Source organism: Mercenaria mercenaria, chromosome 15 (genome assembly GCF_021730395.1).
Source record: "Mercenaria mercenaria strain notata chromosome 15, MADL_Memer_1, whole genome shotgun sequence".
In the NCBI taxonomy this organism is placed as follows: domain Eukaryota; kingdom Metazoa; phylum Mollusca; class Bivalvia; order Venerida; family Veneridae; genus Mercenaria; species Mercenaria mercenaria.
This window is the reverse complement of record NC_069375.1, coordinates 52,036,379-52,061,566: the sequence shown is the minus strand read 5'-3', so window position 1 is coordinate 52,061,566 and position 25,188 is coordinate 52,036,379. Positions and strand designations below refer to the sequence as shown.

The window sequence follows — 25,188 nt, the reverse complement described above, 5'->3', positions numbered from 1 at the left end:
AAAAAATTATTAACACAATTCCATTAAGACAAAAGTTTATGATTTTTATAACCATTTATTACCCTACGGTTAATACCTATCAAGAATGAAATGTGTTTTTTTCAGAATATGGCATGCATAGTATGCGGTATGTGAAAGGTCACTATGATCAGTGAACATGTAGTTCACAACATTACATCACTTCACTAAATACTTACATACATATAATGACATTAATGAGATTACATTTTATAGCATTCTGGCCCCCAAACAATGAAAGAAATCAGAATCTTACATGAGATTAAAGATATTTAATTTAAAATATTCTATATTTAGATAGCTACTTCAGATGCAGAAAATCCTTTAAGTTTACAAAATATTTAAATAAATTGTGTATGCAGAGCTACATTCATAAAATGTCAAAAGTCAATTGTTAAAAAAACTTCCAATTTTTAGAGGCAGTACAGATTTATACTGTGTTCAGCTATGCATGTATAGAGCGGGTACTATTTTCAACTATACATGTATACAGTGTGTACTATTTTTAACCTAACAAGAATTTGTAACAGAGTTACCAACGTCCCCTGCCTAAGGACATTTTTCACAAAACAAACTGTATGCCAATAGAGCATCTCCTAAATAATAGGGCAACATAAGTCAGAACTATATAGCATATCATTCATGAAGACCTTATGAAGTTTGAAAATGTCTGGAAATCTACAATAGGTGAATGCTTTAAAATGCTAATATCTGTACAATCGACATCGTACTTGCGACCACCTCTATTAAGCGATTTTTGTATTAAACCACCAGTCAAAAACCCTCCCGAACGTTTTCAGTATATAAATTCATTCCATTAAATGACTAGCGACCACATCCCGACATGTAAAATATTCGACAAAAGTATCTATTAAGCAACTGGGTACCAAAATTCTACCGGGCATTTCTTCATCTGTGTAATTAGCGAGTACGTTTTGCACGTGACTGAATGCAATTAACCTTTGTATCAGTCGAACTGACAAACAATCTAGCCATAAATTTCACGGTTTGTGGACTTGGAAAAGTGTTCACGATGTTAAAACAGTTTTTGAAACCTTACATGTATGTTCATGATAAATACAGTTACATTAACAGTTAAAAATAACTTTCCTTTTCATCTGACTGAAATTCATTAAGAGACCATTCCATTAAGAGACCACTTCTTAGCAGTCCCTTGGGTGGTCTCTTAATACAATGTCGACTGTATTTTATAAATTTAATTTGATTTAATTTTTAAATTGGTAAGGAAATATAAATAAAACTAGAGCTATCACTAAAGGTGATGAATGTACCCCCGGCATGCACTGACACTGTATGTATATAGACTGTATGTATACAGTATAGTAACAAAAAACAAAGTTCCATAACTATGCAGAATATTTATCTAAAAGAACGTAACATGCACCATGCACAACTAGGGTTGGTACTGATCACTTGTGTGAAGTTTCATTAAATTGTGTGCAAGGGTTCGGAAGATTAGGCACGCACAAGACTGCATATGCAGACTGTATGTACATAGTATGTTAACAAGAAACAAAGTCCCATAACTCTGCAATTTTTGTCGCTGAAAGAACCTAACATGCCCCATGCACAACTACTGTTGTTACTGATCACTTGTGTGAAGTTTCATTAAATTGTGTCAAGGGGATGAGGAGAGATGGTGCGCACAAGATTGTGTCTATGTATATAGTTTAGTAACAAAAAACAAACCCCCATAACTCTGCAATTTTTTTTTCTGAAAGAACCTAACACACCCCATGCACAACTACTGTTGTTACTGATCACTTGTGTGAAGTTTCATTAAATTGTGTCAAGTGGATGAGGAGAGATGGTGCGCACAAGATTGTGCCTATGTATATAGTATAGTAACAAAAAACAAAGTCCCATAACTCTGCAATTTTTTTTTCTGAAAGAACCTAACATGCCCCATGCACAACTACTGTTGTTACTGATCACTTGTGTGAAGTTTCATTAAATTGTGTCCAGTGGATGAGGAGAGATGGTGCGCACAAGATTGTGTCTATGTATATAGTATAGTAACAAAAAACAAAGTCCCATAACTCTGCAATTTTTTTTTCTGAAAGAACCTAACATGCCCCATGCACAACTACTGTAGTTACTGATCACTTGTGTGAGGTTTCATTAAATTGTGTCAAGGGGATGAGGAGAGATGGTGCGCACAAGATTGTGTCTACGGACAGACAGACGGACAGACAGACAGACAGACAGACAACCTGAAACCAGTATACCCCCCCTTACAACTTTGTTGTCGGGGGGTACAAATATAATGAACTAGAAGATGCTTTTGTAGAAAAGCGCATGTCTCCCCTAATGCACAGTCATATATGCAAGAAGTCAATAGGGAACAGGAGCGAGTCAAAGAGACAATGATGGTTGGCTGCAATAGGGATCATCTACTTGGCATGTCCAATCATCCCACAATGTTTCAATATTCTGGGCCCAGTGGTTCTCAAGTTATGAACTGGAAACGGTTTTCCATGTTCAGGCTCCTGTGACCTTGACCTTAGCTCAAGTGACCCCAAAAATGGTAAGGGTCATCTACTCTTTAAGCCCTATCATCCTACGAAGTTTGAAGGTTATGGGTCAAATGATTCTCAAGTTATTGATCAGAAACCATTTTCCATGTTCTGGTCCCTGTGACCTTGACTTTTGATCAAGTGACCCAAAAAGCAATAGGGGTCATCTACTCTACATGTTTAATCATCCTATGAAGCTTCAACATTCTGGGTCAAGTGGTTCTGAACTTATTCATCAGAAACAGTTTTCCATGTTCAGGCCCCTGTGACCGTGACCTTTGATCTAGTAATAAAAATATAATAGGGGGTCATCTTCTCTGTAAGCCCAATCACCCTATGAAGTTTCAACATTCTGGGTCAAGTGTGACCTTGACTTTTAAAAGATTGACCCAAAAGTCAATAGGGGTCATCTACTCCATAAGCACTGCCATCCTATGAAGTTTAAACATTCTAGGTCAAATGGTTCACAAGTTACTGACTGGAAATGGATTTCCATGTTCTGTCTGCTGTGACCTTGACCTTTAATAGAGTGACCCCGAAATCAATAGGGGTCAACTACTCTGCATGTCCAATCATCCTATTTAGTTTCAACATTTTGGGTGAAGTGGTTCTCAAGTTATTGATTGGAAATGGTTTTCCATGTTCAGGCCTCCATTACCTTGACCTTTGCTAGAGTGACCCCAAAATCAATAGGGGTCATCTAATCTGCATGTCCAATCATCCTATGAAGTTTCAACATTCTGGGTTAAGTGGTTCTCAAGTTACTGATCGGAAATGGTTTTCCATGTTCAGGCCCCTATGTCCTTGACCTTTGATGGAGTGACCCCATAAACAATAGAGGTCATCTACTCCATAAACTCTGCCACCCTATGAAGTTTGAAGGTTCTAGGTCTAATGGTTCTACAGAAATGAAGTGTGAAGGATGGACAGACAGGGCAAAAACAATATGTCTCCCCCAGTGGGGTGTTTGTAATAGTACAGAGTTAGGTTTTTTCTACGTTAGCCTAGATTATATACATGCCACACAAATTTTTTAACCTTTGGCAGTAATTTGAAGAACTAGAGTAGAAATTACAAATCTGATATTACACGCCAAATATCAAGGCTCTGGCTATGATTGATGCAGAGAAGAAGATTTTCAAGGTTTCTTATATTAAATACTATAGTAAGTACATGTCAGACACAGGGGCTAGGCCATTATTTGACCTTAGGGCAATAATTTGGACAAGTATGGTACAAAGTCTACTTTGAAAGAGGGTTACCTAGAGATCATATGTGTAAAGTTTCATCCAAATCTATTCAGTGGTTTTGAAGGAGATATTGTTTAAAGAAATTGTTGGTGAAAAGTGACCACGCCCTCTGGTGGCCATGTTTTTTGACGAATCAGAAAAATCTGAACCATTTGTAGAAGATCACACAAGAACCATTTGTGTAAAATTATTTTAAAATCGGGCTAGCAGTTTCACACAAAAGGATTTTTAAAGTTTCCACTATATACATATTGGGAAAAGTGACCACGCTCTCTGGCGGTCATGTTTTTTGGCAAATCAAAATAATCTGAACAATCTTGGTAGAGGGTCACACAAGGACCAATTGTGTAAAATTATTCATAAATTGGGACAGCAGTTTCACACAAGAAGGTTTTTAAAGTTTCCGCTATATACATATTGGGAAAAGTGACCACGCCCTCTGGCGGCCATGTGGGACACAGCGTGATCACAATAGCTCACCATGAGCATTGCTCAGGCGAGCTAAAAATTTAAACAACGCTGACGCCAATGCCGACGATCAAGTGACAACAATACCATGTACCATTGTTTTCAAAAATCAGATGAGCTAAACGTGTGAGATTTTTTTTCAGGTCAGTTCAGATAAAATGGAGAAACATGTGTTGGTAAAGATTGGTGTGGGGACTGGTAATGGCGGTTTTTTCTCACTTTTGGGGGAAAAAGTGTCAGTGCCTTTTGGAGTGGTGTTAAAGTTTGCCTATTATATAAGTGGTATTTTTTTATAAAAATGTTACATTTCAGAAAAATGACTGACGAACATTCTGCCTTTTTTTTCCAATGTCAAAGTAAAGTTTACATTATTACTTGAAATATGTGGTGACTTTTTTTTATTTTAAGCAGATTTTTTTTTTTTTGCGGGTGTGCGGGGAGAGTAAAGTAGGTAAAAAAATTTTGTCTTAGTAACGTCTTCATACTGAGTCAGTTTATGAAGGAAAGAAATCACCGTTACTTACCATATTATGCATGTGGTGATGATTTCCAGTCATCATAGAAGAATTCATCTCCATGTTTTTGTTACAGTCTGTCTACAGTACAAGCAAGTCAAGTTTTCTTCCTGAAATTATAAAATATTACCATATAATTAAACAATATAACCATAAATACACTTACTATCTTAACCCTTACCCTGCTAAATTCCTACAATGATCTTGTCCATCTTTCAATTTGGACAGTACCATTAACTTACCAAAAAGATACTGACTGAATGGCGAACAGTGCAGATCTTGATCAGACTGCATAAATGTGCAGGCTGACCATGATCTACACTGTTCGCAAAGGCAGAATCAATCGCAACTGCTTTTAGATATTTTTACTTGATTCCAAAATTTAATACTATCATGAAATTGTTATTTTTCAAGGGGGAAGAATTTTCTGAAGTATTGTAGTTGCTTTTACTCAACAAAATTAAATCCAAACAATTTCACAAAAATGTTCATTTATTTCATCTCCTGGAAATCATGCTCCGACAAAATAGCCAATTTTACAGAAACCACGGAATTTTATGTCATCAAAATCAAACCAAGCACTGTTTACGGCACAGATAGGCATCAGGTTGGAATGAGATTGAAAGCCACAGCAAAATAATATATCAGCCAATTAAGATGAAGCCTCTCAGCAAGAATTAAACAAGACCTCGCAGAACACGAAAAGCCCCCCTTGATGCATTCAGTAATTGCACAAGGAACAGAAATTATTTGCTTACTGTAAACAAAAGTTTTACTGTTCTGGTTCAATGTGACCTTGACCTTGGACCTATTGTCCTCAAAATCTACAAGGGGTCATCTGCTGGTCATGATATACCTCCCTATTAAGTTTCGTGATCCTAGGCCCAAGCCTTCTCAAATTATCGTCCGGAAAGGGTTTAACTGTTTCAGGTCAATGTGACCTTGACCTTTGGCCTACTGACCTCAAAATCTTTAGGGGTCATCCACTGGTCATAACCAATCTCCCTATCAAGTTTCGTGATCCTAGGCCCAAGTGTTCTCAAGTTATTGTCTGGAAAAGGTTTAACTGTTCCGGGTCACTGTAACCTTGACCTTTGACCTACGAACCTCAAAATCAATAGGGGTCATCTGCGGGTCATGATTAACCTCTCTATCAACTTTCATGATCCTTGGCCCCAAGCGTTCTTGAGTTATCATCCGGAAACAGTTTAACTGTTCCTGGCCAATGATGTGACCTTGAACTTTGACCTAATGACCTCAAAATCAAAAGGGGTCATCTGCTGGTCATGAATAACCTCCCTATCAATTTTCCTGATCCTAGGCCCAAGCGTTCTTGAGTTATTATCCGGAAACAATTTTACTGTTCCTGGTCACTGTGACCTTGACCTTTGACCTACTGATCTCAAAATCAATAGGGGTCATCTGTTGGTGACGACCAACCTCCCTATCAACTTTCATGATCCTAGGCCCAAGCATTCTTGAGTTTTCATCCGTAAACCGTTTAACTGTTCCAGGTCAGTGACTTTGATCTTTGACCGAATGACCTCAAATTAAATAGGGGTCATCTGCTGGTCATGACCAACCTCAGTATTGACTTTCATGATCCTAAGCCTAAGCGTCCTTGAGTTATCATCCGGAAATGGTTCAACTGTTCCGGATCACTGTGACCTTGACCTTTGACATACTGATCTCAAAATCAATAGGGGTCATCAGCTGGTGATGACCAACCTCCCTATCAACTTTCATGATGTTAGGCCCAAGCATTCTTGAGTTACCATCCGGAAACCTTTTTACTGTTCCGGGTCACTGTGACCTTGACCTTTGACATACTGACCTAAAAATCAATAGGGGCCATCTGCTGGTCATGACCAACCTCCCTATCAACTTTCATGATCCTAGGCCCAAGCATTCTTGAGTTATCATCCGGAAACCTTTTTACTGTTCCGGGTCACTGTGACCTTGACCTTTGACATACTGATCTCAAAATCAATAGGGGTCATCAGCTGGTGATGACCAACCTCCCTATCAACTTTCATGATCCTAGGCCCAAGCGTTCTTGAGTTATCATCTGAAAACGGATTGGTCTACATACCGACCGACAGACAGACATCTGCAAAACAATATACCCCTCCTTCTTTGAAGGGGGGCATAACAACAAATGCAGCATTGTACTTTTAAATAACATTATAAAACACAATGAAATCATGATCTAACTTCCTCCTCCTTTGCATATAATTCCCACTAGGAGAAGATAGTGGGAGTGGGCCTTTCCACCTCAACCCCCAAAACTATCTAAATTACTAAATAAAGGCAAGAATGCTTATTTTAATAGTGCATAATGTTAAGTATTCTTCACAAAATGGTATGTATAAAGGTGTAAAAAGCTTCTATTTTTTTGTGGGGGGGAGGCTGAGGAGGTATGTACAAATACTTCTGGGAAAAACATGGACAGCAGTGAAAGGATGGCCCCCAGAACTTACTCCAATACACTTGTTCATTTGTTCACATGACAAGACCAGTGGTCATTTAACCTTTACCCGGCTAAATTTCTTAAATGGACTGGTCCATCATTTAATTTGGACAGTACCATTTATTATTCAAGGGGTGTTCATTGAAAATTTACTGAATGAATAGCAAACAGTGCAGACCATGATCTTGGTCTTTATCCCAAATATGGTATAAGAGAAGACATTGGTATATATTCATTCATATAAACTGCATATTTTAAATTCATAATAATGATTGAACCTGGTATATATCTGTATACTGATGATATCTGTATACTGATGAAACCCTTAAAGGTGGCCAATCAATCTGAGCAACATTTTTTTGACATTTTCCAGTTTTCATAATTTATATTCTGTTAGAGATTTATTTAGGGAAAATAAAGACCCATTCCATAAAGTCAGATCCCTATGTATATTTTAGGGGTGGGTATTGCCACGAAAATTGGTATTCCGATATATTGCAATATTGTATGTGGATATTGCAATATACTGCGATATATTGTACCAGTTATTTAATGAACAAAAACATGACAAATCATACTGTTTTTTTTTCAAATTTATTCAATTAAAAATGAGTAAAATGACTAGTATCAACAACACGAGTGTTTACTCGACCTTCTCAATAAATAAAAATACCAGTAAACAAAAAAATAAAAAGTTTTGACTAGATTATGGGGAGTATTACCGAATATTCAAAAGCGAAAGTAGACTGCGTCAAAATATTATTTAGTTTATTGTGCGGCACTACATTCGGTTTACGGATACAATCATATAACACAGGTTGCTCAATTCAACGATTATAAACGAGGAAAGTGGTATAGCTGTTGTATGAATAATAAATTCTAGTTGATAGAAAAATTACTAATGAGTCGCTGACAAATACAAAGTTATATTTATCTAAATTTTCTTATTGGTTTTATTATGTGGAATTGGGTCCGTAAAATAGCTGTAAACCAGTCTGCTACCTGCACCGGAAATGAAAGGAGAAAAATGAAAACAAAGTTGAATCATGCTGGCAAGAAAAGGATTTTTTTTGTGGATCTTCTTGGTTTACATTAGTGTTACTTAATGTTATAAAATAACCGGTATTCCAAAATCATATCGCAATATCGTATCGTCGGAAAAAACATCGCAATAACCGGTCTACCGCGGTATATCGCCCACCCCTAGTATATTTTATTACTTTTTATGAAATTTTGTAATTACATCCCTTTAATATAAATGTATTTAGAAAGTGGAAACAAAGGGAAATAATGTAAATTTTATTATTAACCAAACTTAGTATTATATGACATTTGTAGTGGTGCATTTTTACCAGCAGCTATCCATGTTGGCAAATCTACTGTAAAATTATAAATATTTGTGAGTTTTTTTTTTTTTGTCACTTCAAAAAAATACTATCTAGCAAAAACTCACTTTTGAATTACTTTTAAGGTGAAAATTTTCAACTGTAATAATTATGAGAAAATTAAATGTAGCATTGTAAGTCTTTTAAAAAATTTGTTAAAGTTGGGTCACATGAAAACAATTGATACTACAGTATTATCACTGCCACAATTAATTATCTACAAGAGGGCCATGACGGCCCTATATCGCTCACCCGAGTTTTGTTGCTTGCTTAAACAAATTTCTTCACTAAAGCTTCAGATCAAATCAATTAATACACTGTGGAAAGTGTGAGTAGGTCATGGTAAAAATTATTCAAGATAACTACTGAAATCTGTTAAACAAGAGAACCAGGATGGCCCTATATTGCTCACCTGTGTTTTGTTGCTTGTGATCCCCCCACCAGCTATGCCAGTTTTAACCCCAGGGGGATAACTTGAAGAATCTTGGTAAAGGGCTACTACACCATGCTAAGGCAAAAAAAAAACAAGAGCACCGCCTTGCGGGTGCTGACGCTCATCTGATTTTTTTTGTGTAATAGAAATATTGTCCTACCCATGATTTTCTAAGTATTCTAAGTCCAAAAGGGCAATAATTATTGCAAAAAGCAGGATGGAGTTATGTTGCTTGCTATACAGGGTCAGCTTATGATGGTGAACAAGTGTTGCAAGTTTCAAAGCAATAGCTTTGATAGTTTAAGAGAAAAAGTTGACCTAAACATAAAACTTAACCAAGAAATCTGATATTTTCTAAGTCCAAAAGGGCCATAAATTCTTGCAAAAAGCAGGATGGAGTTATGTTTCTTGTGTACAGGTCAGCTTATGATGGTGAACAAGTGTTGCAAGTTTTAAAGCAATAGCTTTGATAGTTTAGGAGAAAAGTGACACTTAAACATAAACTAACCAAGAAAACTGATTTTCTAAGTCCAAAAGGGGCAATAATTTTTGCAAAAAGCAAGATGGAGTTATGTTTCTTGGTGTACAGGGTCTGCTTATGATGGTGAACAAGTATTCCAAGTTTCAAAGCAATAGCTTTGATAGTTTAGGAGAAAAGTTGACCTAAACATAAAACTTAACCAAGAAATCTGATATTTTCTAAGTACAAAAGGGGCCATAAATCTTGCAAAAAGCAAGATGGAGTTATGTTTCTTGCTATACAGGGTCAGCTTATGAGGGTGAACAAGTATTCCAAGTTTCAAAGCAATAGCTTTGATAGTTTAGGAGAAAAGCTGACCTAAACATAAAACTTAACCAGGCAACGCCGACGCAGACGCCGACGCCGACGCCGACAACCGCTCAAGTGATGACAATAACTCATCATTTTTTTTCAAAAAATCAGATGAGCTAAAAATAGGTCTGTTTCCGATCTCCTTACCTACCTTCTTTTTTTACCCCCTACCCTAAACTTTTTATCGGGGATAATTTTCTGCCTTTCGATTTTTAAAACATACTTCCAGTTCATTTTAATCCTTTCGTGTCGTTTCGCTGAAATACGCGATTCTGATTGGTTGGCAGTTATATCAAAGATGGCGGCATTCCAGATTACAAATTAGTTTATGACATATTTCACCAGTATCTTGATTTACCTGGCAGCTCTACATCATCAGAGAATTTCAAGGCCTCAAAAAAAAAAAAAAAAATCCTACCTACCCTCTTTTTTTTGACAGGAGAACGGAAATGGACCCTTTTTTTTTCCCCTAATACCAACTAGACGCTTTTGTAGAAAAGCGCATGTCTCCCCCAGTGCATAGTAGTAATAGGCAAGAAGTCAATAGGGGACATGAGCGAAAGTCAAAGAGACACTCGTGGTTGACTGCAATAAGGATCATCTACTCAGCATGCAACATCACATAAACCTATTGGTTCTCAAGTAATGGACTGGAAATTTTCCACATTCTGGCCCCTGTGACCTTGACCTTTGATTGAGTGATCCCAAAATAACTAGATATCTCAAATCATCCTATGAAATTTCAACATTCTGGGTCAAGTGGTTCCCCAGTTATTGATGGGAATGAGTTTTCCATGTTCAGACCCCTGTGACCTTGAACTTTGCTCAAGTGACCCCAACAACGATAAGGGTCATCTATTCTGTAAGTCCTATCACCCTATGCATTTTGGAGGTTCTGGGTCAAATGGTTCTCAAATTATTGATAGGAAACCATTTTCCATGTTCTGGTCCCTGTGACCTTGACCTTTGATCAAGTGACCCAAAAAATCAATAGGGGTCATCTACTCTACATGTCCAATCATCCTATGAAGTTTCAACATTTTGGGTCAAGTGTTTCAATTATTGATCAGAAACGGTTTTCCATGTTCAGGCCCCTGTGACCTTGACCTAAGTCATTAGATATATATATATATAGTGTTTCTAACACTCTGCATATTTTAAAGACATCTCTTGTGTTCTTGAAACTACAATATCCTACCTAATAGTATGTAAATATTTACAAAAATCAAGCCTATGAACACTTTACCATGAATGCAGGTGACAGATTGTGAAAACTAACAACAAAAGTTTGTTATTTCTACTTCCCAGCTGTCCCACATAAAGTTACATGTATTATCACACTGAAACAAAAAAATTATTTATTTTGTTGGAAACTTCCCACCGACACAATTAAAAGTCATATAGCCTCTTTCCCGCTTTGATGGTGGAGGGAGACCCCAGGTGCCCCTACACGCATTATTTCACCACGAGCGAGCACCTGGGTAGAACCACCGGCCTACTGTAAGCCAGCTGGATGGCCTCACATGAAGAATTCAATGCCCCAAGTGAGGCTCAAACCCACATCGATGAGGGGCAAGTGATTTGAAGTCAGCGACCTTAACCACTCGGCCACGGAGGCCTAAAAAGGAGCGACTGCTACCTTGCTATCACTTACACTAACAATTCTGAATTCTATAAGAATTTCTAATTAATGTTTCACTCACCTGACACAGTAATAATGACAAATATGTTAGTAAACAAAACATGTCCTTTACATTCAAATAAATACTGACAACATGTTTAAATAAGCAAATACACTTTAAACAAAAATATTAATACCTTTTGTTTGCAATGGAAATCCTGAATATATCCAACTGTGACAAGTTATGTGAATTTAGAATAACAAATCAATAGTAACAACAGAAAAGTAGTTAATTTAAAATTTGATCTACCGTTGTTGAAAACGTTGACTAAAACTTACTGATGCGGGAAAAAAATTAATCCAATATCTTACAACTTCCTTCTTTATATTCATACAAATATCTCGGATCTTGTACCTGGCAAAGCAAATGTGCCTTAATCAAACTGTTGTTTATCTTGTTGATCAAAGCTTATGTTGCTATGTCAATCTGAACATCATTTTCGTCTAACACTCTTTATCACATGATCATGGTATTGAAATATAACCAAAATAGCCTGCAGCCTTTCAAACAACAGGCTACGTCATCAATGTATAATGTATTGGAGGTACTTAAAATAGCTTTTCACTGCATAATGTTACAAATGTCATATATAAAACACATTCTTATCTGTAACAAGCTGTAACAGTGTCAAATAAACGGTTACCTACCTTTTTTCACTGTTACAATAATTTAATAGATTTTAAATCAAATTTTTACATAATTCCTAATTATATTAGTTAGCTATGATCCTGCAGTTAAAACAAGAACTTTACAGCTCACAGCTTCCCCACATACTTGTAATATAGCCCAGAGCTGACAACAAACGTTCAACACAATATTAAAAGGGACAAACCCACACATTTAAGGTAAAATCAAAGGCCTGAATGACCTGAGAGTCGACTAATGATTGATGTACTGGTAGTATAGTCTACCAGTTTCAGTTTGTTTTTAGTTGGTTTTTTTTCCCAACTGAACAGAGATATTGTTAAATAAATACCAATGAAATGGACATTCAATCGATGCCTAGTAAAATTTTGATTGACATTATACAAGTATTTAAACCCAACATATTTCTCTAAAATTGAAGGGTGGCTTGCAAAAATGAAAATGTTGAAAGTACAAACACAATTTGACAGCTGACACTAAGATACTGCCCATGACTATATATATTTTTCCAGTAAAACATTTGCCTCCGGCATTACCAAAACAGGCAATTATCGGCTGGTATATATTCGCACATGATAAAAATTGAATATGACAATTTATATACTGAAATTTTATAGCGCGGATAGCCACATACAATTTGTAATGGATGGACGAAAGAACTGTTTAGATATTTTACAGATAAAGGGCCTGGCAATAATCGTGTCATACATTAGGTATTTTTCAATCATATTATAAGTGATGTGAATTTAAAGTATACTTACTTTTGCGTTTAAAGATACGTAAATGTTGCCGAGTGTCAATATATAGTGTCATGAATGTTTACACTGACAGGAAAATTGCGCATTCGAAACTAAGGGAGGTTACTCGGACGAGCTACCAATTACGGAAAAGATAACCGATATTAATAAATGCAGTTCTTTTTTAGTTAAAACCATCATTTATTCTATTTCAGACCTGTAAACCCCTTCAAAACCATGTCAGTAGTCCCCAAGTCCATGTACTTTCAATCATCCATTTTGATTCATGTAGACAGACAGACACAGACTGGGCTGAAAAATGTTTGAGCCATTTTTACATGGTCGGTAGCAGGCTGGTTGTGGGGAGGGGTGTTCCTTCCCGCTTTGAATTGCAGTCAGATTTTGAAATGGTCATTGTGGCAGCTGGTAAAAGGGCAAATGTATCAAACTGTAAAGTGGTAATATGGGGGAGGGTGTGGGAGGATACACCCTCCTGCAATTAGGGTTTGGGGTATCACCACAAGAAAATTTTGAAAATGTAGACCCTTGATACAGCCTTTGGTGCGTTTTTTAACTGAAAATTATATGTTTCAATTTCTAAATTATATTACCTAGATTCTTTTTAGTATTACACTATCCAAAGTATGAATGACTGTCACTTCATATTTTTACTTTCAGGTCATGCCTCAGGACTGGAATATAAGTCTGATATAGATTCTATGTATGTGTTATAAAATAAATTCTAGAATCATTTCTGTTACAATAATATCTATCATGTCTGTTACTTGAATGTTAAAATTTCATAACACAGCTCGATATTTATCCAAAATATTATATCCGGATAAAATTACACTTTTCTAAATACTGCCAAAATCTCCAGTTTCAGCAATATGTTTTACAAATACGAAGACAGTTTAGCAGCAATTGGCAGTACCTGACATTGAAGTTTACGGTGAAATTACCTCTTACTTAAATCATTTCATTAAAAAATTGAGTTGAGTTGAAAATTGTTTCGTTTCGTCAATGCAGTCTAACATAGCCGATCTACTTTCAATTTCAAAAACTACAATTAAATTTTCGCCGATTTGTTCATGTCTCGAAAATTAAGAAATAAAATCACTTTTAAAGTCAGTAGTAATTAAACAAACCGATAATTTATCCGCTTACTGACAGCAAAATTCAACCCATGTGTCATCATGAAACGCAGAATAGGTGACGGTTTCAATTTTTTTGCGACTTGAATCGTAAGCAAATTATCCGAACCAGTCAAAATTCCAGAAAGGTTACGATCTAGAACGAAGTTGTATGTAGACGTTTGCATTTTCGCCACTCGCGATTTTGCATCATTTTGATCTGGCCGATTTTCGTGGTATTTTTTCGGTAAACCAAAGTCCGTATTTTCAAACACAAAGTCGTAGAAGCGTTGTTATAAACAAGCCACGTGTGTTCGCCGACCAGTGCCTTGAATGTAATTAGGATTCATCCGCGAAGTCTCGCGGAAGAATTAACGTACTGCACATATCTTATTCGGGTCATTTAAAATGAAGCCGTCATAATTTAATTTCATCGATGTGGTAAACTCTTTTATAAGAGACATTCCAATGCTTTCAGAGGTACCCAACTCAATAAAATACTAGTAGTATGTTCTGGAACTTTTGTCTTTCGCTGAATGTTACACAAGCTTGGTAAGTCTGCGCAATTCATGAAATGCACAGCGCAATAAATTTATTTCCGCAATGATTTTAAAGATTATTTTTTGAAATGGACAGGGTAACAAATGGATAATATGGACAATAAGTTAATATGCAGTTTTCATTTGAATTTGTGAACATCATACTTGCTATTCTGTGACAAAAGGGGCATAAAATAAGTCACCATAATCATATGCGCAAATGTATTACCGAATCCCGCAGAATCGTTATTCATATTTATGTTTAATGAGTTACAGCGGAAGAAAATACGTGGCTTTAATCGAGTATTTCACAATTACACTTCATAAATTTGACAGATTACATCGTATATTGGTCATAGCAAATGGGATTGACATAACTGAACTTCATTTGATCAATGAACTCTTTGAAATTAGAGAAAATCTAATGGAACTACATCAATTCGCTGTGTTGTGAGGCCAGTGATTCATTTTGAAATCTGAAGATACGAGTCCATGGGACTCACATATTTTGAAACAATGAGTCCCAGCCAGTGAGTAATGAGTCATGCAAGTTGAAAAAGGAACTAAATATGCTTAATATATAATAATATAACGTTACTAATTTTATTATTTCCAGTCTTTGTTTAAGTCTATTAATTTAAAGTAAATAATTCACTGAAAATGTCAGTGATTCTGTTTTCTTATCTTTGTAAACCTTGTGAACCTAATGTGATTAAACTGCAAATTAAAGTTTTTTTCACTCTTGCAATGATTGTCCAAACCAAGAAAACCCTTTAAATATGAATACAATTAATTAACAAGAGCTGTCGGAGGACAGCAACGCTCGACTATTCAACAGCCTTGTCAATTGAATGAATACGAAAGTCGAAAAAGGGACATTATTTAGTAAAAACGTAAAATAGGATTATGGAACCTGCATAGTGGTTATCAGCTCATGACAGTGGACATGTGTGTGAAGTTTCAATCCATTCCCATTAGTGGGTACTGAGATACCAGCTTACATATAGGAAGTTAACGAAAAACTCCTAAGTTGAAAAAGGGGCATAATTTTGTAAAAAAGCAAAATAGAGTTATGGAACCTGTGCAATGTAAGTCAGTTTATCACAGTAAATAAGTGTGTGAAGTTTCAATCCATTCCCACAAGTGGTTACTGAAATACCAGCTTACATACAAAACCTAAACCAAAAATTTCTATGTCGAAAAAGGGGCATAATTTTGTAAAAAAGCTAGATAGAGTTATGGAACCTGTGCAATGTAGGTCAGTTTATCACAGTGAATAAGTGTGTGAAGTTTCAATCCATTCCCACAAGTGGTTGCTGAGATACCAGCTTACATACAAAAACTTAACCAAATCGGGACGCGGACGCTGACGCATGGGCGAGTCCAATAGCTCTACTATTCTATGAATAGTCGAGCTAAAAAAGTTAATTCCATATCAGCAGTAAATAAATCAAGCTCCCAGTGCTAATGCACTCAAAGTCAGTCACTTTAAATAACAAGTACAGTCGAAACTTGGTATCTCGAATTTCAAGGGACCGTGCTTTTTATTTCGAGATAACCGAAATTCGAGTTATGAGGAGGGACGTATATGGACAAAATGATAAATAAGTTGGTTAAGTTACGAAAAGATTTACTGAAAAATAAAAACTATTTCCTTGATACCTTGTATACACTGTCGACACTTTACGCGTACACGATTCCGTACAGTTTGTGTGTTATCAAAGTTTTCAGTTTTCGAAGAATGAAAATGATACTAACCTCAAATATTTTTGAGTCAAGTTTACCACGTTTCTCCCGGAGGTTTGACAACATTTTGATCTGACATTTTGAACAAATGATGCTTTCACGCAAAAAGTTAATGTTTTATACACTCTCATCACGATTTCCTCTAATAAATCCTTATTAAAGCAATTTTCATAACGTCTCAAAAACAAACAACCGCTGAATAAAGAAATCTAACGTTTACATCAAACAATTATCATCATGGCACGTGCAAATAAGTATGACATCATCTCACTTTGATAATCGCTGCACCTTTGATATTTCGGTATCACGGCTTTCTGGTTAAGCAATAAACATGGGCCAACCACATTCACAATGAGATGTGTGCAATTTTATCGCATATTTTTCTTACTTCGACATACCGAGTTTACAATGCACTTGAATTTTATTGACAGGACTGAAAATCCCTTTCGACACATCCGGAGTCTCGGTAAGTCAAATTTTGACGTAACCAGAGTTGAATTACATATATAAAGAAGGAAATTTGGTGGGACTTGAAAATTTCTTCGACTTAAGCGGAATTTCGAGGTAAGCGAGTTTGAGATACCGAGTTTCGACTGTATGTGAATTAAATACATGTCAATAGCAGTGACATCACTATGACATCACTCGAATACTGTCTTATTTGATCTGCTGGTGTCTCTTTGATCTGCTGGTGTCGGCTCACATCAAAAGAAACAGTTGTCAAACATGTTTAACCCAATTTCTAAATTTGATGCGTCAAAAATTTGGGTAAATTTCAGTTACCTTATTTTAATCTCAGAAAGTGTCAGTGATTAAAATTATGTTTCTAAAGTCTTAATTGGTTTTGAAAAATATGAGTAAAATTAAGTGGATTTAAGGAAATTATTCGAGCCAGTCAATTAAGTGATATCACTCCACACCCATCCCTCTTCTACTCTCATACCTCTTCCTCTGGTCCATTTTTATATCTAACACCCAACTCCAGCCAGTCCTAGAGATTTTTTTAAACAGTATCAGGGTTCTCGGAAACGCCGAAATCGGCGTCCCTGTACGCATAATTGGTCCCGGTATATGCGTGTTTATTGCAGCTTGGGAGTCCCCGGACGCACGTTTCTGCAGTGAGTCGCAATGAAAATTAATTGATTACATAAACCTGTGAATACACAAGGTTTGACTCGAGAGCAAAACATGTGGGCGGAGTTACTCGCTTGTCACCGATAGCCGCGTATAGCCAATCAGCATTGCCCGTTTTAGAACATGTCTTTTTGGACTTCAAAAATTATGCGTCATAAAAATCTGAAAAGGGGAAATAATTCTATCAAAACTGAAGGCAACCAAGTTATTTATATTTTAATTTGTATCATATGTTATGCTTAATTAATGGACCAAGTTTGAAAGAAATATCTTCATTATTTTTCAAGAAATTAAAGTAAACCCTGGGAGAGAAAATACCAAGGTCCCTACTGGGACTCGAACCCCGGACCTCGAGATCTGTAGGCGGACACTCAACCACGTCGCTAAAGGGTTAACCCAACAGCAAGGCTGTTGGAAGTGGCCTATAAACCTACTATCACTACAAAATATTAGTTTTTATGTCGAAAGCCCGATCAGGCAATGTTACCAGCCTGTTAACATCATAATTATTATAAAATTGGAAGTGGCTATTCTTACAGTCCCGTAGGAATAGCCTCGCAGGCTATTCTTACGGCTCTCCCGTAAGAATAGTGAAAAGCCCGCAGATGTCTATTCCTTCGGCAGTCATTCAACTGTTATATATTTTCAACTATTCCAAAAATGACATGTGTGATAAATATGTTTAGAGTGGTAATAGATTTGTACGGAGTGAAAATTTTGCGTGTATATACACGAAACATATATCAATAATTCTCTAATTAGTTTACTTGAAGGGCCCATACTTGAAAACACTTGGTCAAAATTTTATGTGTTTTCAATATTAATGTCGTATGTATTTACATCTACATCTGTACAACCAACAACCTTTTTCTGATTTATTTAGAAGACAAGAAGACAAATTCCATTTCTTTTTTTTGAAAATTTCAGTTAAATAAATATTTTACACTACAGTACGTTAAATTCGTTGTTTTAAAGGTGTTTGTTTATGTAACAAAGGCAAAGGAAAGCAATAAAATGTAACAAAATGTGTTATACTAGGGGAAATCGATAAACACCTGCGGACTTTTCATAATTTGTAAGGGAGAGCCGTAGGAATAGACACCTGCGGGCTTTTCACTATTCTTACGGGAGAGCCGTAAGAATAGCCTGCGAGGCTATTCCTACGGGACCGTAAGAATAGCCACTTCCTATAAAATTTCCCCACCAACCTTGTAAATACAGTAGGTCACAGTTCAACGTACCTCTAGCCTCGAGGTCTAACCTACGTCTAGAAGTCCGGTTACCGGACACCTAGACAAGCTTACTGTCGCTGAGTGGCTGCTTCAAAATTTCTGACAGTTACAGTTTGACCGTCACAATATAAAACCAACTGTACAATAGTACAGTATACGTGGGATTAGTTCGACTACAGTGCTTTAGGGTATAGCGGATTTTAGGGTATAGAGGATAGGTTGATAAATTTTACATTTAGACTTGAATTATTGTATAAATTTTCATATCATTCTTTTACTGGCATGCAAACAGACATTCTGACATACATTTTAAATATTTGCTCATTGTGTTATTTTTCATATGTCATCAAATGTAAAATAAAGCTATCCCCTATAGACTAAATCAGTGCATATGTAAAAAACGTCAGTGAATGAAAAGTATTTGATAGAAATTTAAAAAGCTGATGTTTGAAAAGAGAATACATTGTTATTTCTGATTTATAGTAAAGATGTCTTGAAAATTTTAAAGATGTGATTTTAAACTAATAATGTAAAAAATACCAAGCTATCCTGTACACCCTAAATCAGCTCATATGTAAACAATGGCGTGGAGAGAAAAAACACATGAATTTCTATGAAAAGCAGACTGTTTTAAGAATAATAGATGTTTTCTGTCTGATATACTAAAAAACCTATTATTGTCATTTCTTTGAATTGGAATGCAGGAAAAATTAGTTAGCTATCCGCTATACCCTAGAGCACTGTACCGGACACCTAGCCACATCCTTAAAGACATAAACGGTGATTTGCGAAAAATTCAATACTGAAAGATACCTGCACTCTGAGATAAATGTCGCTTTTGTCCTAAGATATACAAAGTACAGATGTGAGTGCTGATGATCACATAGACTCTCTACTTTTTGACATCAGCTTGTGAAAACAACAACTACCGACTGTTGAAGGGCAGTAATTCCCATAGTATATTGTCGAATGAAAATTACATTCATTATCATCGTCATCACTACACTCTATACAATTAGGCAGACGATGACTACGGTTGACTACGATACCAGGGATCTTGTGTTCGAGCCCCAATTCCTCCAACTGAAAAACTACTGACACTGGAACTCGAGCATCCAATCTTCAGATCAACACTATCTTCATAGGATCTTCTGAGTGGACCATATGGGTCTCAGTAGCAACTCTCGCTACAACCAGCCTTGGATATCCAGGAAAGCCAAACGCCTCTCCAGAAGAAAGAAGAGGGCATTCCAGCGGGCAAGAGCTACTGGCAATGAAGCCGACCACATTCGCTACAAGCAGATCACCAAGGACACCCGCTACAAGTGCAGACAGACATACAATAGATACATCAGGGACATGGTTACAACAGACCGTAATCCAAAGAAACTGTACTCCCTGGTCAAGGGGAAGAGGTGCGACAAGAGCGGCATATCACCCCTGAAAGCAAACGGTCTCACCCACAGCGAACCAACCACCAAAGCTACCATTCTAAACCAGCAGTTCAGTGGAGTGTTTACCAGGGAAGACACCTCCCACATCCCATCACTAGGAAACAGTCCCCACCCCGACATGCACAGTTTCAGCATCGGTGTCGAGGGTGTGCGGAAGCTTCTTGTTGACCTAGACCCACACAAGGTGACTGGTCCCAACAACATTCCGACAAGGTTCCTGAAAGACTACGCAGAAGATCTGGCACCATCACTAGCACTCATCTTCTCTGCATCAGTCGACCAAGGCCAAGTACCGACAGACTAGAGGCACAGGAATGTCACACCTATCTTCAAAAAGGGAGACCACAGTGACCCTGCCAACTATCGGCAGATATCGCTAACCTCAGTATGCAGCAAGATTATCGAGCACATCCTTCACAGCCAGATTATGGCCCACCTCGATAAACATAAGATACTGTCGGACCAACAGCATGGCTTCAGAAAGAGGAGGTCTACTGAGAGCCAGCTTATTCTCACGATACACGACCTAGCCGCAGGCCTGGAAGAGATGGAACAAATCGACGCAGTCTTGCTTGATTTCAGCAAGGCATTCGATAAGGTTCCCCTTGAGCGACTTGCCAGCAAGCTAGAGTACTACGGTATCAGGGGCAACCTTCTGCAGTGGATACGCAGTTTCCTGGCCAACCGTACACAACAAGTCTTAGTAGAGGGAAGATCATCTGATACAGCACCAGTCACTTCAGGCGTGCCCCAAGGATCAGTCATCGGACCCCTACTCTTCCTGCTCTACATTAATGACCTCCCACTCCAAACCAAGTCCACAACGTGCCTTTTTGCTGATGACAGCCTCTTGTACAGGAAGATCAGCACCACACAGGATGCGCAAGCCTTACAACAAGACCTAGATAGACTTCAGCAATGGGAGCGCGACTGGCAGATGTCGTTCAATGCATCCAAGTGCGAGGTTATACGCATAACCAGGAAGTCAACCCCTATCAAGGCAGCCTACTACATCCATGGCAGTGAGCTCCAAGTAGTGAAAGAAGGCAAATACCTGAGCGTGTACCTTGATGAGCAACTCTCCATGAACACCCACGTCGCCAAAACAGCCAAAAAGGCAAACAACAGCCTTGCCTTTCTCAGAAGGAACCTGACGAGCTGCCCACAGGAAGTCAAGGCACAGTGTTACCAGACCCTCGTCAGGCCTATTCTAGAGTATGCCAGCTCTGCTTGGGACCCTCACACACAGACCAACATTGACCAACTTGAGGCAGTCAAGCGCCGAGCAGCACGTTTTGTGAAGGGCGATTACCGCATCACTAGCAGTACTAGCCAAATGGTGTCTGATATCGGCTGGCTACCCCTACATATACGTCGCTCCAACGCCAAGTTAGTCATGACCTACAGAATAGTCCACGGCCTTGTCGACATAACACCACCAACGAGGTTTTTCCACCCTACCTCCATCAACACCCGTGGCCACTCCATGAGACTCTATCCACCTTTTTGTGGCAAAGACGTCCTCCTTCACTCCTTCTTCGCCTCCGCCTCCAGACTATGGAACTGGCTCCCACAGGAAGTCATCATGGCCAACAGCGTCGAGGCCTTCAAGAGGGCCCTGGCAACATCACCCCACTAAGCTGCAACGTCGTTTTTATCTGCTTTTACCCTGCACTGTAAATAATTGAGCACCGCACACACCACCTTGTACATACACCATTGTACGACGTTGCCCCAGAGTGGGACCAGTACAAGAACGGAAGAAGAAGAAGAAGAAGGGTGGCTATAGAGCTAAAAATACAAAACCTTTTTAAAAGTGACTTCTTATAAAATGCTTGGTTGATTTTCATCAAACTTGCTCCATATCCTCTCCCGAGCTTGTCTAAATAGTGGCACTTCGGCCTTTTTTAGGGGCTATTAGTTTATACTTAACTTGGTTGTTACCATACATGATTCAGTGTGTCATACATACAAGGTCAGGTGAGCAATTTAGGGTCCTTATGGCCCTCTTGTTTTACAAAGATTGCACGGGACATGTTCATGTAGTTCATTTAGTTCCCGAGACCATACAGTGTGATCCTGTATAAACAATATTTTTCTTGGGTCCTTTTGTCATATAAAATCTGGAAAGTAATAAGATCCGTGAGGCAAACAGGGAAAATTGCAGACTCAGTTTGATTGAGTCTGTTCATGAGCAGTAATGAAAAATATGTTTTCCCGTTTGGTATATGACACTTCCAGTTCACAATATAGGTATTGTTATCTTTCATTTATATTATAGTTATTATAACATGCAGATCACTTCATACTATTTTGTTATCTTTTTCATTTATATTTATTATAACACGCTGTTCTCAATAGTTTAAAACTATGTACACTGTTTCACACTGTCTTATGTTTATTATAACACACTGTTCTCAATAGTTTAAATCTATGTACACTGTTTCACACTGTCTTATGTTTATTATAACACACTGTTCTCAATAGTTTAAATCTATGTACACTGTTTCACACTGTCTTAATTATGTTTATTATAACACACTGTTCTCAATAGTTTAAAACTATGTTCACTGTTTCACACTGTCTTAATTATGTTTATTATAACACACTGTTCTCAATAGTTTAAATCTATGTACACTGTTTCACACTGTCTTATGTTTATTATAACACACTGTTCTCAATAGTTTAAATCTATGTACACGTACTGTTTCACACTGTCTTATGTTTATTATAACACACTGTTCTCAATAGTTTAAATCTATGTACACGTATTGTTTCACACTGTCTTATGTTTATTATAACACACTGTTCTCAATAGTTTAAATCTATGTACACTGTTTCACACTGTCTTATGTTGAAGCTTTTTAGTACCCAACTTAACCCCTTAACTATAGCAACTAGGCGAAAATTTATTTGCCACAACCCAAAACTGTTAAGTCTAGACTTAAAGGAATTTAGAGTGGGTGCATTTACCACTTGTTCTGGTAGGTTGTTCCATGTATCAACCACCCCGAGACAGAAACATTTTAAACAAGTTTCTGTACGGGCCCTTTTTTGTATAATTTCTTATTATGACCTCTAGTATTTCTGGAAACAACTTGAATAAACATTTCATTATTTTCTACATGATCTATTTCATTTAAGATTGTGTACAATTCTATCATGATCGGCTCTTACCCTTCTGTACCACTATTTGTTGTAAACTTTGTTTTGTGTGTAGAATTTGTTTCATGTCCGTCATAGAACTGTCATGTGATTTTAGCAAAAAAAATGCAAAGAAAATAAGGAAAATAGCTCTACAGAGCAAAAAAAACTGAGGACTATATGTATCCGACATTATGCAACTACCTTTTTTTTCGTGCCATTTTCCTATTTAGTGCCTGTATGCCGTTTTCCTCTGACATTGTGCCAGTTTCATTTGAAATGTACAAGCAACCTAAATGCATGAAAACATACAAGGTTTTAGCTTGATCTCAACAGTTTCTAAAGTTTTATGGCATCCCTTACGGAAGAAAATGGTCTCCCGCGTACTATTGCAGTGAACCTTCGGCATACTATATGTTTATTGCCGGTATACAAAATAAGATGTTCGCGACTCATACACTTGATATACACGAAACATACGCCAACAGTACACTTTTCAGAAAATTGATGGTTTGCCGCATACATTTCTTCCCGTGGACATTTTAGTTTGCAAAAGGTACACCACAGAAAATATACACTGCATGTACACCGCAGACGTACACGGAGTGTATACTGCAGAAATGTATGCGGCATGTATGCTGACAATAAACTTTTCAGAATGTACGCGGCAGGCATTATACGCAGAATGTTCACGGCAGGTTTTGTACGCGTACTATACACAGCAAGGTTCCATTTGCAGAATGTAAACAGCAGGCAATGTACGCAGAATGTTAACGGCAGGATTTGTACACATAATGTACACGGCAGGTTTTGTACACATAATGTACGCGGCAACATAATGCATGGTGATAGATAATATATATATATATATGTATACATGACTAATGGTTATATCAAATAAATTATTACACCCTTACTAAATCTATACAAAAAACTGTATAGAATATACTCACAAAAATGTCGGCAGACAGAAATTTTATGGTTCTGCAATACTATTATATTGCAGTCAAATAAACTCGTGTAAAATAAAGGATGTATGCACAAACACAACTAGTAAGTTTACTTTAAGACCATTTTTATTTTACTTATTGCCAAAAGCCAATATTTTAAGGTATTATTTATTCAGTTATACCATGAAATAATAAAATCTAAATAAATCAATTTTCACTTCCACACTTAAGTTGACCTTATAACATACATTTTTTTTTTAATCCAGATACTTGTTTGAATATAGGAAGATAATTATATTCTTACAAAGTTCCATGAAAAAATAAATTGATACATGCACAAAGTATTTTTTCATTTTTCCATGATTTAAATAGCTCACATTGAGCTACATATGAACAATATATGTTTTAGAGCTACTATAGTTACAGGTAATCTAGATAACTGTTGGAAAATGAATAAATAATATACTGACTCACCATTTAATTTGTATTCTTTTCATTACTCTTAAATTCCATGATAAATATAAACTGCACATTGTAAACAAATTTAGAGCCATATAAATAAACTTCTTTGTAGCCTAGTGAAATAACTCCATCCTGCTCTCAAAGAACTTCCTGTTTATAGATTTGAAATTTTGATATTCTTGGGCAAATGTGTCATTTACAGTTAGCTAATGAAGGATATATCTAGATGTTAAAACTATTTCTGTACTAGAGTAAGATTTTATTCCATTTAGATACTCATAAATTTTAAAGATTACTCTGATAAAAAAAAAAAAAAGTTAAGGATTACTTTTTGTGGTACATGCACTGCCCCAAGAAGTAGTTCACTGACTTTATTTTCATTGGCTGACCTCTTGGCCTGTAGAATTTCTAAAGATCTTATC

At 36.9% G+C, this 25,188-nt stretch overlaps 1 protein-coding gene across 11 annotated transcripts in view; it reads right to left on the bottom strand.

Annotated features, from left to right (window-relative positions):
• Positions 1–24,801, bottom strand: part of LOC123554410 (high affinity copper uptake protein 1-like) — a 113,853-nt gene extending 89,052 nt beyond the window's left edge. For 5 of the 11 annotated variants that reach the window (XM_045344617.2, XM_045344609.2, XM_045344543.2 and 2 more), the window contains exon 1: positions 4,798–4,898. Coding sequence is in view for 6 of the 11 variants with exons in the window: in XM_045344599.2 (XP_045200534.2) it covers positions 4,798–4,851 (54 nt within the window). In the remaining 5 variants the exon portion in view is untranslated. The other 6 variants (XM_045344599.2, XM_045344559.2, XM_045344590.2 and 3 more) reach the window with 6 other exon arrangements.
• Positions 24,802–25,188: the final 387 nt, after the last annotated feature.